This window comes from Numenius arquata, chromosome 14 (genome assembly GCF_964106895.1).
Source record: "Numenius arquata chromosome 14, bNumArq3.hap1.1, whole genome shotgun sequence".
NCBI classification, from domain to species: domain Eukaryota; kingdom Metazoa; phylum Chordata; class Aves; order Charadriiformes; family Scolopacidae; genus Numenius; species Numenius arquata.
The window spans coordinates 3,136,374-3,151,128 of record NC_133589.1 but is presented as its reverse complement, the minus strand read 5'-3'; the positions used below and the strand labels follow the sequence as shown (position 1 = coordinate 3,151,128).

General features: G+C 44.6%; 1 protein-coding gene across 1 annotated transcript in view; it reads left to right on the top strand.

Moving 5' to 3' along the window:
- Positions 1-14,755, top strand: part of TTYH3 (tweety family member 3) — a 73,702-nt gene that overhangs the window by 58,490 nt on the left and 457 nt on the right. The window contains exons 8-13 of the mRNA XM_074158446.1: positions 1,657-1,712; positions 2,956-3,048; positions 3,168-3,260; positions 4,023-4,159; positions 6,300-6,476; positions 7,396-7,471. Of these exons, the coding sequence (XP_074014547.1) occupies positions 1,657-1,712; positions 2,956-3,048; positions 3,168-3,260; positions 4,023-4,159; positions 6,300-6,476; positions 7,396-7,471 (632 nt within the window). The remainder of the gene's footprint in view (positions 1-1,656; positions 1,713-2,955; positions 3,049-3,167; positions 3,261-4,022; positions 4,160-6,299; positions 6,477-7,395; positions 7,472-14,755) is intronic.

Here is a 14,755-nt window from a genome sequence, read left to right as displayed (position 1 = left end):
AAAGGATGCTAGGCAGGGGGAATTGCAGAGTGTATGTGTGTTTTGGGGCTTTTGTCATCCTTACCAAGCAAATGTCACCCTTGCTTTTGCTGAGCTGAAACTCTCCTGTTCATCTGAAGAGGAACTGTAAATGTTTGAGAAATAATCTAAAGGTATTTGGATGATCAAGTCCTTCAGAGCTCCCTCCCACAATAGTATTATTGAGAATGGCAGGAGTAAGCCTGATATTTGTAACTTGTGCGTGCCAGCAGTTGTAGCGTTATGGAGGGCTCATGAAGGCACCAGGCTGGTTTCATACACATTCGAATGAGGAGAAATAAATCTGTGTCTTCAAGGCTGGAAATAAGGGATGCTGCTGGCCGAGCACTTCAACAGTCTTACCTGGAAGTTTACCAGTGCGTCTTCTCTGTACTGTGATTGCTGGTAGAGCTACTCAGTACTGAGGCTAGCTTTGGGGATGTTACCAGCAAAAAGACTAATTTTGGGGATGTTACCAGCCAACGATCTGAGGTCCCTTGAATGGGAAACATGTTGCTGTTACCCTAATACATGGTAAGAGCTTTCTTTCCTGATCAAGCCTGCAGTATTGACTCAATACTGAAAATGTCTTTTTTGCATAAGTCAAAAGAAGGATGCAAAACAAATGACGTGCACTCTTTTTAGTTAAAGTGTAATTAAAGCCGCCTTATTAAAATCTAATTGCATGCAAGTGACATCCATCGTAAAACAGACTATTTACTTGTTCATCCCTAATACATGTCAGGAAGACAAGAACTTGTTGTCTTCCGTCCATTTCCTTGCTTGCTTTTCATTTTTAGGAAGTGACATTACTGAAAGTTAGGATTTTCTTGAATTAGGAGGACTTTCTTATGTTCTCCTACAGAGCGCTGTCTAAAGCCAGTCTCTCCTTGAACATGACAGATGAATCCCCAGTTGTGAAGATGTCTTTTTTTTTTTGCCCTTTTTTCTTTTAAATGCTTGAGCTTGTACATTTAGTACGCAGTATATTCAGCATTGTGTAGTAGCACAGGGATGTATGTATGCACCTCCTTTGGCCCAAAAGCGTGCTCCCACAGGTATGTTTGATAGCAGCCTGTATTTATATCACTGCTACTACCTCTCTGTGCTAATATTTTGTGGCTGTGTAGTGACCCAGATGGTGAGCTGAACTGGCTGAAGGTTGAGTTGTCTCTTTGTTATGTGCCCCAGGCATCAGTCTGGGGTTGCTTTCAGTGGCTGTAGAAGAGTATTCTGACACTTCAAAGTTGCAGACATTAAGCATGCAGTTAGATTTATCCTAGACTGAGGTCTTGTCTTATGTTCATATTGTGGGTACTGTTGACTTTTGAATAAAACTTTTTGGATGTTTCACCTAACTATGGAAGTGGGGCAGCCCCATTGCCTTTTGCTGTTCACGAAAGTGAAATAAAAACGAGAAAACAAACCTTTCTTTTCTCCCCAAAGGCAGCTTACATCCCTTTCTCTAGTGCCATCCATGCACTGTAATCCTACATGAAGAGAAGTAATTTTATTTATATTGCATTTTCATTTTGCTTATTGCTTTCAGTACTTAACACCTCCCTTGTGGCAGTCATAAAATACTGCAAAGCTGGAACACTGTATTTAGCATGACTTTCTCTTCTTTTGTCTTGGCAGATACTCTCCGCTATTACATGACCTGCAGTGCTGGATATCCCAACCCTTTCCAGCAGGTGAGTGTAAGCATTCTAACTCTCTTCAGCCCTTCTCAGCATCCTCCAGGGTATTGGTTAAAGGCTTTTGATGCCAGCAAGTTGCAAGGTGTTGGCTTTAGGGAGGACTCCACCTGTTGGTAAAGCTTTGGTAGCTACTTTCCAGCTGTGCAAGAGGTGGCACTGTGGTTTAGTGAGCAGTTTTTTCCAACTTCATCCCTACCTGCATAGCTTCGGGTCCAGGATTCCACCTTAGAAGGGCCAACGTGTGATGTGGTGAGGACCGTGGCTTTGTTCATGGCACCTCTGTTTACCTGGCACTCCTAGAAGAGCATCAACCTGGAGACAGAGCACCCACAATTAACGCCAGAGTGGGAAACCACATACCTCCTGCTTTGAATTTCTTCTTGCAGGTTCTTTTGGGTTAAACTGTGGCAACACTCCACTCCCCAAATGCAGCCACTTCTGTGGGTGAGGGAGTGATTCTCACATACGCCTCTTATATCCCTTGGATGTTGAAGGGTTTGTATCCTGAAGTATAAATGTGAGTCATTATTCTTTTGTGTGGGGGCTGAGGAACAGCACCTGGGCCCATCCCAAACTTTGTCGTATGTATCAGAGGCCAGAATGAACCCACACCACCCACCGTTTGGCAGACACCAGCTGCTTCACCATTTATATTTAGGATTTTTTTTAAGTCTTGTCTTCCTCTGTTTTAAAGGGTGGGGTAAGAACACTTCAAGCTGTGGTATGATGCACCGTTGCCATCTGTTGCATTCTGGTACACTCTGACATGCTATTGCATGTGAAATTCCCATGGATGCTTTAATGGGATGTGGAGGCTGAACCCCAATACAAACAACTTCTAGTGTTAACATTAAGTCTTTCTCAGCCATCTGATTTAATAGAAAAATCTAGCTGTGCTCGGTGGTGAGAACTTGAGTGCACTGTGTTTTTGTCTCCCTCCCCTCTCTCCTGGAGCCGGCCCCAGCTGCGCAGATGTTTTTGTGTATGTACGTGTTTGGTTTTTTCTTTTGGTTCTTCTCTTTCCCTTTTCTTTCTGTCTGTACTTCTTCCAGGTTGGTAAAAGTCAAACTTAACCCTGTTGCAGCTGCACCCATGTCAGTTGAGACATCCTTAACGTGTACCATTCATACAGATGGTGCTTCAATATTTGGGAAGTAGGATTTAAGTCTTTTCCCAGGAGCACCGATGGTTCGTGTAGCTTGAATTGCTGAAACGTTGCATGTTTTGTGTTGAGCAGAAGCTGTCAGGAAGTCACAAGGCTCTGGTGGAAATGCAAGATGATGTTATGGAACTCATGAGGTCAGCAAGCAGAGAGCATCCCACCTCCAAGGTAAGTCTGCTCAAGTTGCTCTCCCTGTGCTTTGTGGCTTCCCTGACCCTTGTATAAGGTCCAAGATCAGCTCCTGCTAAGCCATTTCCTTGCTGTAATCACTGCCTTGTTGCTTACAGGAGTATCTTACTCGGATTCAGGAGGTTTTAAATTCAACAGAGATCAACTTGCAGCAACTGACAGCTTTAGTAGACTGTCGGAGTCTGCATTTGGTGAGTACTTGGTAACTGGGCTTGAGCTAAGAAAGAGCAAAGGGGGTGTAGAGCCTGTAGCGTACTGATTATTTTGGAGTTTCGAATCTCTGGTGCGCCAAAACAGTTTACAACAGCTTTTACTGATTGACTTCAGCAGAAAGGAGAATGGGAATTTGGCTCAAGTTAGCTTTCTGTTTAAAAGATCAACATAGGAAACTGGATAACATGCCTATATACATCTGCAAGCTGCAGCCATAAGGTTTCAGGGTCCTTCAAGGGTGTTTTTTTTCTATAGCACATAGCTTCTTGCCTTTCCCGTGGTGCGGAATGCCTTATAGCTGCAGTATAGCATGGCCTAACTGTTGTCCTGGCTGCGTCTCTGAAGGCAGAGAAACAGATAGTCCATGCTTGTGTTCTTGGGCAATGGGATGTAGTGAGGGAGCTGAGGGGCTTCATGAAAAATGTGGTATCTTAAGTTGGGTAGATGAGCTTGCCTTGGCTTTTTTATTCTTTTTTTTTCTTCTCTCTTAAAGTCTTATTGTGTGGGTTTGAAAATATTTCCATGTCTAAATCTGAGCTGGGCTTTGTGAGGGGAAATAAGGGTTAGATCAGTTATGAAAAACATTTGGGGTCCCTGAAATTAAAATGGAAATATGCTCTGGAAAAGCGACTACAATCTCTTAAGTTGTTTCAGAGAACGTAGTCCGGGGGAAGGGCTTTTGAATTAGAGCTCAATGTTAACTCTCTAGTGATCAGGAAACTGTTCATTTCTCTCTCCAGGATTACGTCCAGGCTCTGACGGGCTTTTGCTATGATGGAGTGGAAGGCCTCATCTACTTGGTTCTCTTCTCCTTTGTCACAGCCCTCATGTTCAGTTCCATTGTGTGCAGCGTCCCACACACTTGGCAGCAAAAGAGGTATAGAGAGGGTTTAGATCCTGTAACATTGTAGAGCTCTTTCCTAGTGAAGACTGGCTATTGGATTTGTGCCCGTGAGCATATGGAGCTCTTTCCCATACGATCCCAGGAGTGTGAGGGATGAGGCTTTATAAGCACAGGTCCAACAGAAAAAAAAATCACTCTTGGCTTTTGCTCTGGTTGTGGTTAATATTTACATCTGAAACTTATTGCACTGGAATACAGAATATGCAGAGTATTCAGTACACTGTATGAGTGACTATGAGTCAAGTCAGAGATGAATGATTATAGCTGTAGAGAGAAGTAATGCTCAAACTATGTGCCATCTCTGTAAAATACCTATTCTCTTGCATCGCTATGAGGCGTTTGTTCTAGTATGGGGAAGAGAATTGGAATGAGAAGCAGTTCACACTTGCCTTTTTGGCTTTGCTCACACTGGGGTGACTGACTTGCGTAGCTAATAGAAACCAGGAACTGTCTTGTTGGCAACAGCAGATGAGATACTTGCAAATTGGTGGCAATCATCTAACAGCAGAGTTGTTTGGAAGTAGTTTTTGTGATGGTAACCAGGCTGAGCAGTAAGTCTTGAGCAAACCTTCACTTCTCCATCTCTGGAGACATTCAAAACCCGCCTGGACACATTCCTGTGCAACCTGCTCTGGGTGGACCTGCTTTGGCAGGGGGATTGGACTAGATGATCTCCAGAGGTCCCTTCCAACCCCATATCATTCAGTGATTCTGTGATTCCCTGGCTGCTGTGCCACATGCAGCTATTAAAATAGCTTGGAGTTTTTCTGCTCTTGCAGAGCAGCACATTCTCTTCTGTGGTCCTCAAATGTGACTTTTGTTGTCTAAGCCCAGGCTCAAGGTTCAAAGCCAAATGGAACATCCTGAACAATAGCAGGAAGCCGGAGCCCGCCGGGCCTGCAGTGCCCACAGAGAAAGCCTTGGGAAATGCGTCAGGATAGCACTTCAGAAAATGGCTGGTTTCCTTACCTCTTCCACACGCAGCTGCAGAGGCGATATCAAGAAGAGAATATAGTCTGCCCCTTTTGAAGGGAAAAGATTTACCCAGTGGCATCTCTTGTGCTGCCTTCCATGAGGGCTGCTGCCTGCCCTGCCAGCCCCAGCAGGCTCAGGCTGCTGCTGTCAACTGAAGGATTCCCTCTTGCATTCCCCCGAGCACCATTTCTTCCTCTGCCTCCCTGCGGGAGGTGGAAGGTGTCATACTTTATTGCCTCTAAGAGACTGTGCAGGCTGCAAGTCCCTGAATAAATCTTCAGTGCCACCTTGTGGCACAGAAGCTGCAGGTGATGTCTGGGATGTTTTAGCCTTGTCTCCCCTCAGCAGCAAAGTGTTCTGTGTAGCTTTTACTAACTTTGTTGAGTGTCGCTAAAATACATTTCAAATCTTGGTGCTTCATCCCATAATTACAGAGACAAAATAGTAGTGTATATTACATAGGAGGGACAAGAGAATATAATGGGAAGGGGGGAAGGAACCAGCTGGCAAACTGGCTCTGCTCTGCGTTAAAACGGATTTAAAATCCTGGCATTAATGGGCTGAGAAAGCCTCTAGCCACAAATATTGCAACTTAGTCTCTGTAAAGGCTTCTGAGATTTTGTTAGAAGCTGAAGCCGACCCTTTGTAACCAGAATGAGAGTTGAGAGAAGTCTACAGAGAATTATCCTTAAAAATTCTTTGGACATGGCTACAAGAAATGGAAAGACACAGGTTGCAGCTTTGAAGGATGCTTTCTGTGGGGTGTGTGGCACTACATCCCCACTGCCTCTCTTTTACTTTTTCCTTTTTTAAAGCGCTGTGTATTTCAGGATGTGTGTCCATCCTTTGGCTGACTGGGCAGTTGCAGAAGCGTGCTGTCTGCCAAGCCCTGAGAGAAGACCGTAGGGAGACAGCAGGGGATCACACAGTGTACAAGTCCAGATGGTGTCTGTGGGAGGTCTGAGTCACAGTGGTGTGGGCTGTGTTTGACACTGCCGCCCTGAGGCATCCCAAACGGGTATAAATGTGGAGGTGTGGAAGATGGTGGGGAGGTTCCTAGGATTACCATGGTTTCCTGCAAACCCCACATGTGGGGTCACTGTAGGGTTCTAGGAGGAACTTTTTCTCCTTCTTGCAGAAGCTCAGATGATGATGGGGAAGAAGAATCAGCTGCTCAAGGGAGTAGACAAACACACGATAATCTTTACAGAGTGCACATGCCCAGCCTCTATAGCTGTGGGAGTAGTTATGGCAGTGAGACCAGCATCCCAGCAGCAGCACACACAGTCAGCAATGCTCCCGTCACGGAGTACATGTGAGTATCCCGACAAGAAGGCTGGATTGCGGCTCGTCCGGGTTGCTTCACTCCGATTTCTGTCCTCACTAAGTGCCACGAGGCTGGCACTTCTAACCAAGCAGTAGAAGTGATGAAGGATTTTGTCCAAAGTGTCCAAAGGCGTGTTTTCTGATTGGCATCTACCGGGAGAATAGAATAGTTTAAATGTGCTGCAGCAGAAAGAGTTGTTGTGTTAGCACACTCCAACATACGAACAGCTTTGTCCTGCAGGATTTAGAAATCTGTCCAGAGGAAAGAAGTAGCAAAGTATTGTCTGGGCTCCTTATTACACAAGGATTCTGATCCCCAGAAGACTTAATTCTTCAGACAGAGCAGTTTTGCCAGAAGATTTTAAGTGTCCTGAGAGACAGAGAGCCAAGACAAAACCTGCAGGCTCCTTCCACAGTATTTGTGGTCAGCTCTGACCAGAGCTACCTAGTCCAGGTGGGATCTTCAGAGCTTTCTCCAGAAGTGCCTAGCCCTGATCACACTTGGACTACCCTCAGGGCCCATCTTTTTGGGGCCGACACATCATTTTGTTCTTCCTGTTAGACTTTGTCCTCATTTTATCTCCGTTCCTGCAGCTTGGCAGTTCTAACGCTGCAAGGAGGCAGATTTTCACACGAACCTATTTTTAAATCACTTGGCATGATTCAGTGTGGGCCCTTCTGAGTAAGAGTGTAAAGATAGTGCTTAATTTGAGGAAAATAATACTAGTTTTGGGCCATCGGTCTGAAAAAGGGGGATCCACCTGGCCTGTAAGAAAAGCTTTGAGGGAGACTGACCTGATACGGTAGTTGTGGGGGTGCGTATGCTCTGTCCCATGTCACCATCGGAGACCTTCCCCGGAGAAGTGTGACACGTACCCCCTGTTACCATGTGTGTCTTCCTTTCCTAGGAGCCAGAATGCAAATTTCCAGAACCCCCGTTGCGAGAATACCCCGCTCATTGGCCGGGAGTCCCCACCTCCCTCAGTAAGTCTCTCTTTACTGCTCCTCTCTGCTTCAGCAACTTTGGGAAATACACGTTTGCCACTCCTGTATACTCTCAAGGGAGCTGATTGTGCAGCCAAACGCAGGATCTGGCCCATAAATGGCAGCAATTTGAATGGACGAGCTGCGGGGGATAAAACCCTGCTATGCTACTTTGGACATTGCGCATGAAAAGAATCAAACTCAATCTATTAACACTGTTAATCCTATGGGCCCAGTCCTGCCACCACTGAAGTGCATGAGTATCTTGGTGGGTGACTTCAGCAGGATGATTCACTTGCATGCAATGTATTTGCTACTGTGGCATTGATTCCTCAAGTTTAAAACAAAACTTGTTAAAACAGTAAATTCAGAGTTATTGCTGAACCTCTCTCCTTAATCTGCCCTAAAGGGATGGTAGGATGAAACCTGTATTATTTTTTTTGTTGAGATTTTTTTTTTTAAATCTTTCTTTCACAACTGTTTTACTTTCTTTAGAACCTATTTTTTGTATTTAATTTCCTATGGAGGAAAAAAAAAAAAAAACCACCAACAAACTTTCGTGGAAGGTTTTGGTATTTGGAGTGGCCTGACAGCCATTTCTGTGCGCTGGATAAAATGTGGGCTTGCCTTCATGTATGTGTAAGAACTAGATGAATCTTGCCCTCCTTCACTGGATCCTGTAAGCCTTAACTTACACCACAACTTGGAGAACATGCCATCACAGTGCTCACTAACTCGGTGGTGTGACTACAGAGGATAAGTAGTAGCATGCTTAATAATCAACCAGTCTTTGGTATAGGTAAAGAAAATACACTCTGTGGTGCATGGTTCAAATTTATGGGAAAGGGAGGAAAGGGATGAAAGACTAGGAATTGTGGTGGAAAAGGGGACATCACATTCATGTTTTCACTTCAAAATGACCAGTTCATCTTGCTGTAGAGAAAGCGGAAAAGTGGAGGGTTGATCCTTGTCTCTGTACTTGGCCAGACCTCCTTCAGCCTTCACGAAGAGTTTTGCCTGATCCCTGGTGGTACTCTGATCACAAGCTTTGGTAGCGGCATCTGCTCTCGGCCACGAGATGGTCCTCAGGAGAAGAGCTGACATGTTACACACCAGTAGAGTGTGGCAAATGCTTTACCACTGGCGTTTCCCATTGAACGAAGGGCACTGTCCCTCTTGTTCATTCAGTGTTTGTAGACCAAGGTCCTGCTTCCCCTTCCCCTACAGCTCTTCTGCTTCAGAGACAGCACGCTCCTTTCTGCAGGGGCCTTAGGCAAGAGGTTCCCTGGTTCTTCAGTAGCTGTTTGTGTTAATACCCTAAGGGGGGATCCGAGTCCTGGTGCCTTAGGCTGGTTTCTGACAGTAGATAAAGATGAGATTTTTTTTGACTTGGGCAGCCATCAGTATGGGCTATATATGGGCACAGGAGCTGGACGAGGAGGAGAAGAGTGCATTGTTGCTCATATAGACAAGGAGGGCTTCTCCCTAGATGAGGCAAGGAGCATGCTACGGGATGAATGTGTTTTCTGGAGGATCAGACTGATAGTAGATGGGCACTGGAAAGAAGAAGAATGCTGTCCGCTCTCATACTGGCAGGCAGCAGAGAAGGGGGCTTTCCTGGGATTTTGGTATTTGTGGCTCTCCATAGCAGGTGGCTGAGACCCTGCTGAGGCAGAAGAACTTGCAGCTTTTCGTAGCAAATCATCTGTGGGAGGAGAGGGATGAAAAGAAAATACCAATGCACATGTCCCTGCCTCTTCTGGGGAGGGAGGAGGTGGGGATAACCACCCAAACAGGTTGTGTCCAGTGGGTGGACAGAGCTGACGTGTTCCATTTAGCTTTCTGTGACCAAATGGTGAAAACTAAGATGTGATGATCCTGCTGCATTGTTTGTCCGTTACTTTTCCTGGCTTTTTGTTTGTTTGTTTGTTTTTTTCCCTTCTCTCATTCCTTCTGTTTTCTCCTTCTTGCCACAGGGCTATTCCCTTAGGGTTGTAGAGCCCACCTTGTCACTGACACACACCACGGCGTTTCACTTGCTTGCACTGTGTTTTTCATGCACGTTGAGGCTGCACTCTCTTTTTCTCTCTCTTTCTTGCGTCATCACAGTTGTATTTGGCTGCCATGGACAGTAGCAGCCATATGAGCTGGCAGCTTAAGCCCTCGGACAGTGCACGGACATACTGGTAACAGCGCCCGCAAATGGAACAGGTACTGGAAAAAAGGTCCTTCTTGCTCAATCCCTTCTCCACTCCCAACCACTCCCTTCATCCCTGCACTGTTTATCCCAGGCCAGTGCCTTTTATTTCTTCACATTCCTTCCCTCTGCACCTCCCACCCCATTCCCTCCTGCCAAGGGTTAAAATTAAAAGTCAGTTTTGCGCTGGTGCAGACTCAAGGAGCAATATCAACCTTCCAAAGGCTTCTGGTGCACGTTGTGAGGGTGATAGGTGCCCACGTCTCACAAAGGTTAACTCACAGCAGCTCCAACTTAGAGTCCACACCTGAGAACAGCTTGAACGCTGAGTGCTGCTCAAATGTAGAACTAACCTTGCACTTCAAATGCAACATAGAAGTTCTCCCATCACAAGAAGCCCATTTCTAGAAGTAATGAGAACCAACCTAGCAGCTTTTCAGTTGGGACTGGTTGTCTTAATTCAACTTTTTGACTTCCCTTGAGAACTGCTGCTGTTTTGTTTGTCGTGACTGGTCATAACAGCATGTGCTCAAAACCACCGATACCCCTCTGCCACGTGCTTTAAGCTCCTCAGTAGGATTTTTAATTTGTTGAAAGATCCTACCTGGCAATGGTGGCCTGTCCTGAAGAGTTAATTCATTGCTTGTTAGATCTGTGTGCAGCTTCTCCTTTTTTTATCCTTGCATTTAAAATCTGAAAGGAGCAAGTTTTTTTAAGAAAAAACTTCCCTGAAGGTCCAGACACAAGCACTAAGATCTATTTCATTCTGTTTCAAAACCTTTTACTGTTTTGTTTGTTCTGTGTGTGTCCAAATCATCCCATCCATGTCCCACAGGCTCTGTGAGCGGGGCCCTCCTAGTACCATTTCACTGTCTGAATTCCTCATGGGCTGTAGCTGCTGATGTCCTCCAAGATAGATAGCCAGTGTTTGTTCCTTTGCAGTGGTCCATGACAAAGCCATGTGCCTACAGAAAGAGTAGATGGTCTGCTTTAGGCCTTGTAGGTTTTAGCTTGGTTGAATATAGGGTATAATTATTGCTCTTAGACTCATCATACTCATCTGGTGTGAAGGACAGTGTGCTCCTTCAAAGGAACTCCAGCCACAGAGTCACTGGAAGGGGTTGGTTCCAGCTGGAAGAGAGGGCCCATTGCTTTTGACTCATGGAGTCGATGACCCGTATCTTACTTTGTGTTCCCAGAAATACGTGTCCATAAAGCTGCTGCTCCTCCTTTTCTACCGTTCTAGTTGGGACTTTTGTCAGCCTTGCGTTGGACTCCTTCCCATCGTGTCGCTGCTTGGTCTGCATTCTTGCTGCATCTTGCCGTTTGTCTGCCTGCCGTGTGACATGCTGGGAAGGGTGCTGTCTGAATCGGGTGTCTTGATGCCCTCTGCCATGGTGCATGAACGCAAACCAACTTGTCTTGGAGCATGGTGGTAGCACCCTTGAAAGGGGCACAACTTTCTTAAGGCTTAAGTCTTGCAAAGACTGCTCTTGGGCATCAGCTTCTGGGGGGCTTTCTGCTTTTTGCTTCCTGCGGGTGGTATTGTAGCGACGGATGGGACTATTCCACGAAATAAAATATTGCTTATGGGAGGGGGAAATTCTGGTGTCTTCATTCTGGACTTGAAGTCTCCTCTGGGCTGAAACATGGCCTGATCTCAGCCTGCACTGTCTTCTGTTTACCTGAGCTCACACCCAGAGTTTAATGTGGCTGTCTGCAGGGCTGAGAAAAAGGCATTGCATTCTTTTCTAGACTTTTAAAAACAAACAAAACAAACAGAAGCTCTGTTCTTTTGACTTGGAAAACTGAAGTCGCTTTGAATTCAGAACCCACTGGCTGGAACTGGCTGTTTCCCTGCACCTTGTACCTCCCATACATACTGATACCAAACCCTGTGTGTTTACTGTGCTCTAGCTATTTGAGAGGCGGATCAACCTCGAAGAACTTGAATCCAGAAGCTTTGGTCTTTATTGGTTTACCTGGTTACTCTGGCAGGAAATCAAAGTCAGGGTAGCTAAAGAGAGATTCATACAGGGTTTTTTACCCACAAATAGTAAATGGTTTATGCTCAGAGTCATGGTTTCATATGGTAAGTGATCTCCTAGCACAGCTCAGTTAGCTTGTGGTGTGCACAGTTCACAGGAGTTGGTAGAATTTATGGGCTCTAAAATTAACTGATTATTCTCATTATTTTTTTTAAACTTTTTTCCTTTTTTTTTTGCAACCAATGATTCCTTTGTACACAGGCTTTATGTGTTAAGCACCTAACTAGCATGGCTGGCAAACCATACCTATGAAAGTTTATACCCTCAACAAGGCTGAATGTGAAGGAAAGTCTTATCTTTTTTTTTTTTTTTTTTTTTTTTTTCCCTTTGGAGAAATAGAAAAATAAACTAGTGTGCAATCGGCTGTGTTTGTCCTAGCTGACTGGTAAGTGACTGAGAGGTGTACTGTGTTGAATAGCACAAGCCACCAGAAAAACAGTAAAAGAAGTCTTCTAAGTACTCTTTTTAGGGTAGCTGGCGGTGCGGTGAAGGTATAGGCTGAAACTTGTCTTCCGTGCTGTTTTTGAAAGGGTAGATGAGGGTGTGTAGGCACATGGGTACTTCCAGAGAGAGTAGTGGAAGAATGAGTGCATTGTGCATGTTCTTTAACCTTCTGTGAAAGCTCCTCTTTAAAGGAAACTAAATGCAAGTGTATACCTTACAGCTGTGTCAGGCACTGTATGCACTTTATCTCAGAGTCCATGACCTCCTTAGCTCTGACTTGGGCTTTAAGTCTTTAGAATTACTTTTTAAAGGAGCTAAAGACTTACTTATTTTAACTGTGGATACTATAGTTTGGTTTCATATCCATGTGACCGCCAAGTTTCTGCTGATACATGTTCATCTGCTGGCCTGTCCAGATGTTGGGATCTGTGTGTTCCACAGCATCTTCCCTCTGCTTCCCAGCAGAGGATGCGCTGCAGGACTTGGATGAGGGACAACAGGCTGTGGAGCAAAGCATTTGTACGTGGGCTCTGATGTGGTGGCTGAAGATCCAGCGCACGCTGGTAGAGCTGTGCTGGTGATGAGAGGTGCACAGTGAAGTGTTAGCTCTCTGCTTCCAGGTTTCAATCAGACTTATCATGGTCATTAAAAATACACTTTAACAGAAGGAGTGACTGGTTCAAACTATAACAGGAAAAGGTACAAAGGCACAAAAATACTGAGTTAAGGAGAGAACATCAGCCCTAACTCTGACTACTCTGAGTCTTGATTTGTTCCTTGTGGTGGATTGCAGGTAGGTTTGAATGTAAAATGCCCTCTGCTTGACTGTCCAAATCTCATGTTCCTGATTATTTTAATGACACTTAAACGACTGTGGGGTGTTTTCTTGGTGGAGGACTTTCCAACTTCTCCCTCCGTGGTGGGTGTACATTGTACATCCTTGAAGTGCAGTTCATCAAGTGGCCCTTCTTGATTTTAATGCTCTAGAGAAAGTTGATGTTACATGTTGTGTGTTGAACCTATATGACTTGTGCAGAAAGATGCACAATAACCTTCCATGATCTGAGAATTTTTTTTCTAAATAGTTCTTACAAAACCTTAACACCTGGAAGTTCTCTGTTCATAATCATCTATCACATCACATATAGAATACCAATGGAAAATGAGCAATCAAATGCAATTTTCCATCTAAGACCCTCTTAGCATGATACTTGGCTGGTAATTTCAGCATTTTGCTGCCCTACTTGCTCTGTGAGAAAGTTCTTCAACTAATCCTCCCTGAGCCCGTTGGGTTAGTGTCATACATTTTAATAATGCCCTAAACTTTATTCCTGAAACAGTAATCCCATTTAATAAACTGTATAGAATGTAGTCCTAAAACTGGCTCAGCTTGGTATTTTCTACCTTTTTTTCCTTCTCACTGGCGAAAAAATACATCTTAAAAAGAGAAAGAACAGATGTACCCTTTGTCTTCTAAATATAGATGCCATTTCTGGGCCAGAGTTTTATATTAAGATCCACGTTCAGCTGAAAGTTTTCCAATTATGGAAGACACTAAAAGATGAGTGTGCAAATGAGCCACAGGTGTCTTCATCTTGTGCCGATGGGGTCCGCTCTGCCAAAGGAGCAGTTTCTCTCTTCTATTGTGCAAAGGTTCAGCCTGGGTCAGCCTTTGAAGGAAAACTGATAAAATACTGTTAATTCTCTGAAAACCCCTTTGGACAGCTGAGCTTTTGAGAGCCTAAAGATGCCTCATAATGTTCTTTCCCAGTGGGCAAGATAAATCATACCTCCTGGTGTGGAACTGCCTTTCGGTTCTCTCTTTGCCAGTTTAACCGGCTTTTTTATGTGGTTCACTTTTAAAGGTGATAAAAAGTCAGTATGCTGAAGAGCACTCTTGGGAAGGAAGATGTCAGTATTATAGAATTATTCAAGCTCCAGCTGGTATAAAAAGAGGAATAAAATGTCTGTCCTCATTGCTTGGTTGTTAGTATCATGGTAGCAGAATCCCAGAAGCAGTAATGTGGTCATGATGAAGGCATTGAACACATTGGCATAAAGAGGGAGAGTCTTTTGTTCTTTCTGCTGGGTATTATTTACATGCTTTTCAGCTCGTTATTCAAAGCTGAATGGCGTATGTTACCTCAGTAGCTTCTGGGAGCTGTTTTGGATTACCTTGCTTAGGATAAGAAAGAAAATAAGAAAAAAACAACTCCCCCCTCAAGCAAAACAACGTCTCATCTTTTCTGACTTTCTTTTCTCAAGCTGGAGTCTTGTCTGCTGCTGCACGGCACGCAGGTTGGATCCCAAGCCGCAGTAGATTATTACCCATCTGATAACCGTTAGCTAATATCATCTTGTTTGGTGGTAACCTGTTTCCAGCCTGACAGGCTCCCTTCTTTCTTGAACGTAAATTGTTCAGAAGCTCATTTTTCCACACTTTTCTTTCAAACTGCCCATCTCTGATGCACGCAGTCTTCTGATGCCCTCGTTGCTGTAAAATGCAATGTGAAAAATGTAGAGCACACTCATTTTCTTTTCAACCTCCTCTTCTGGCGCGGTTGAAAGCAATAACATGACTAAGAGAGGGTGAAG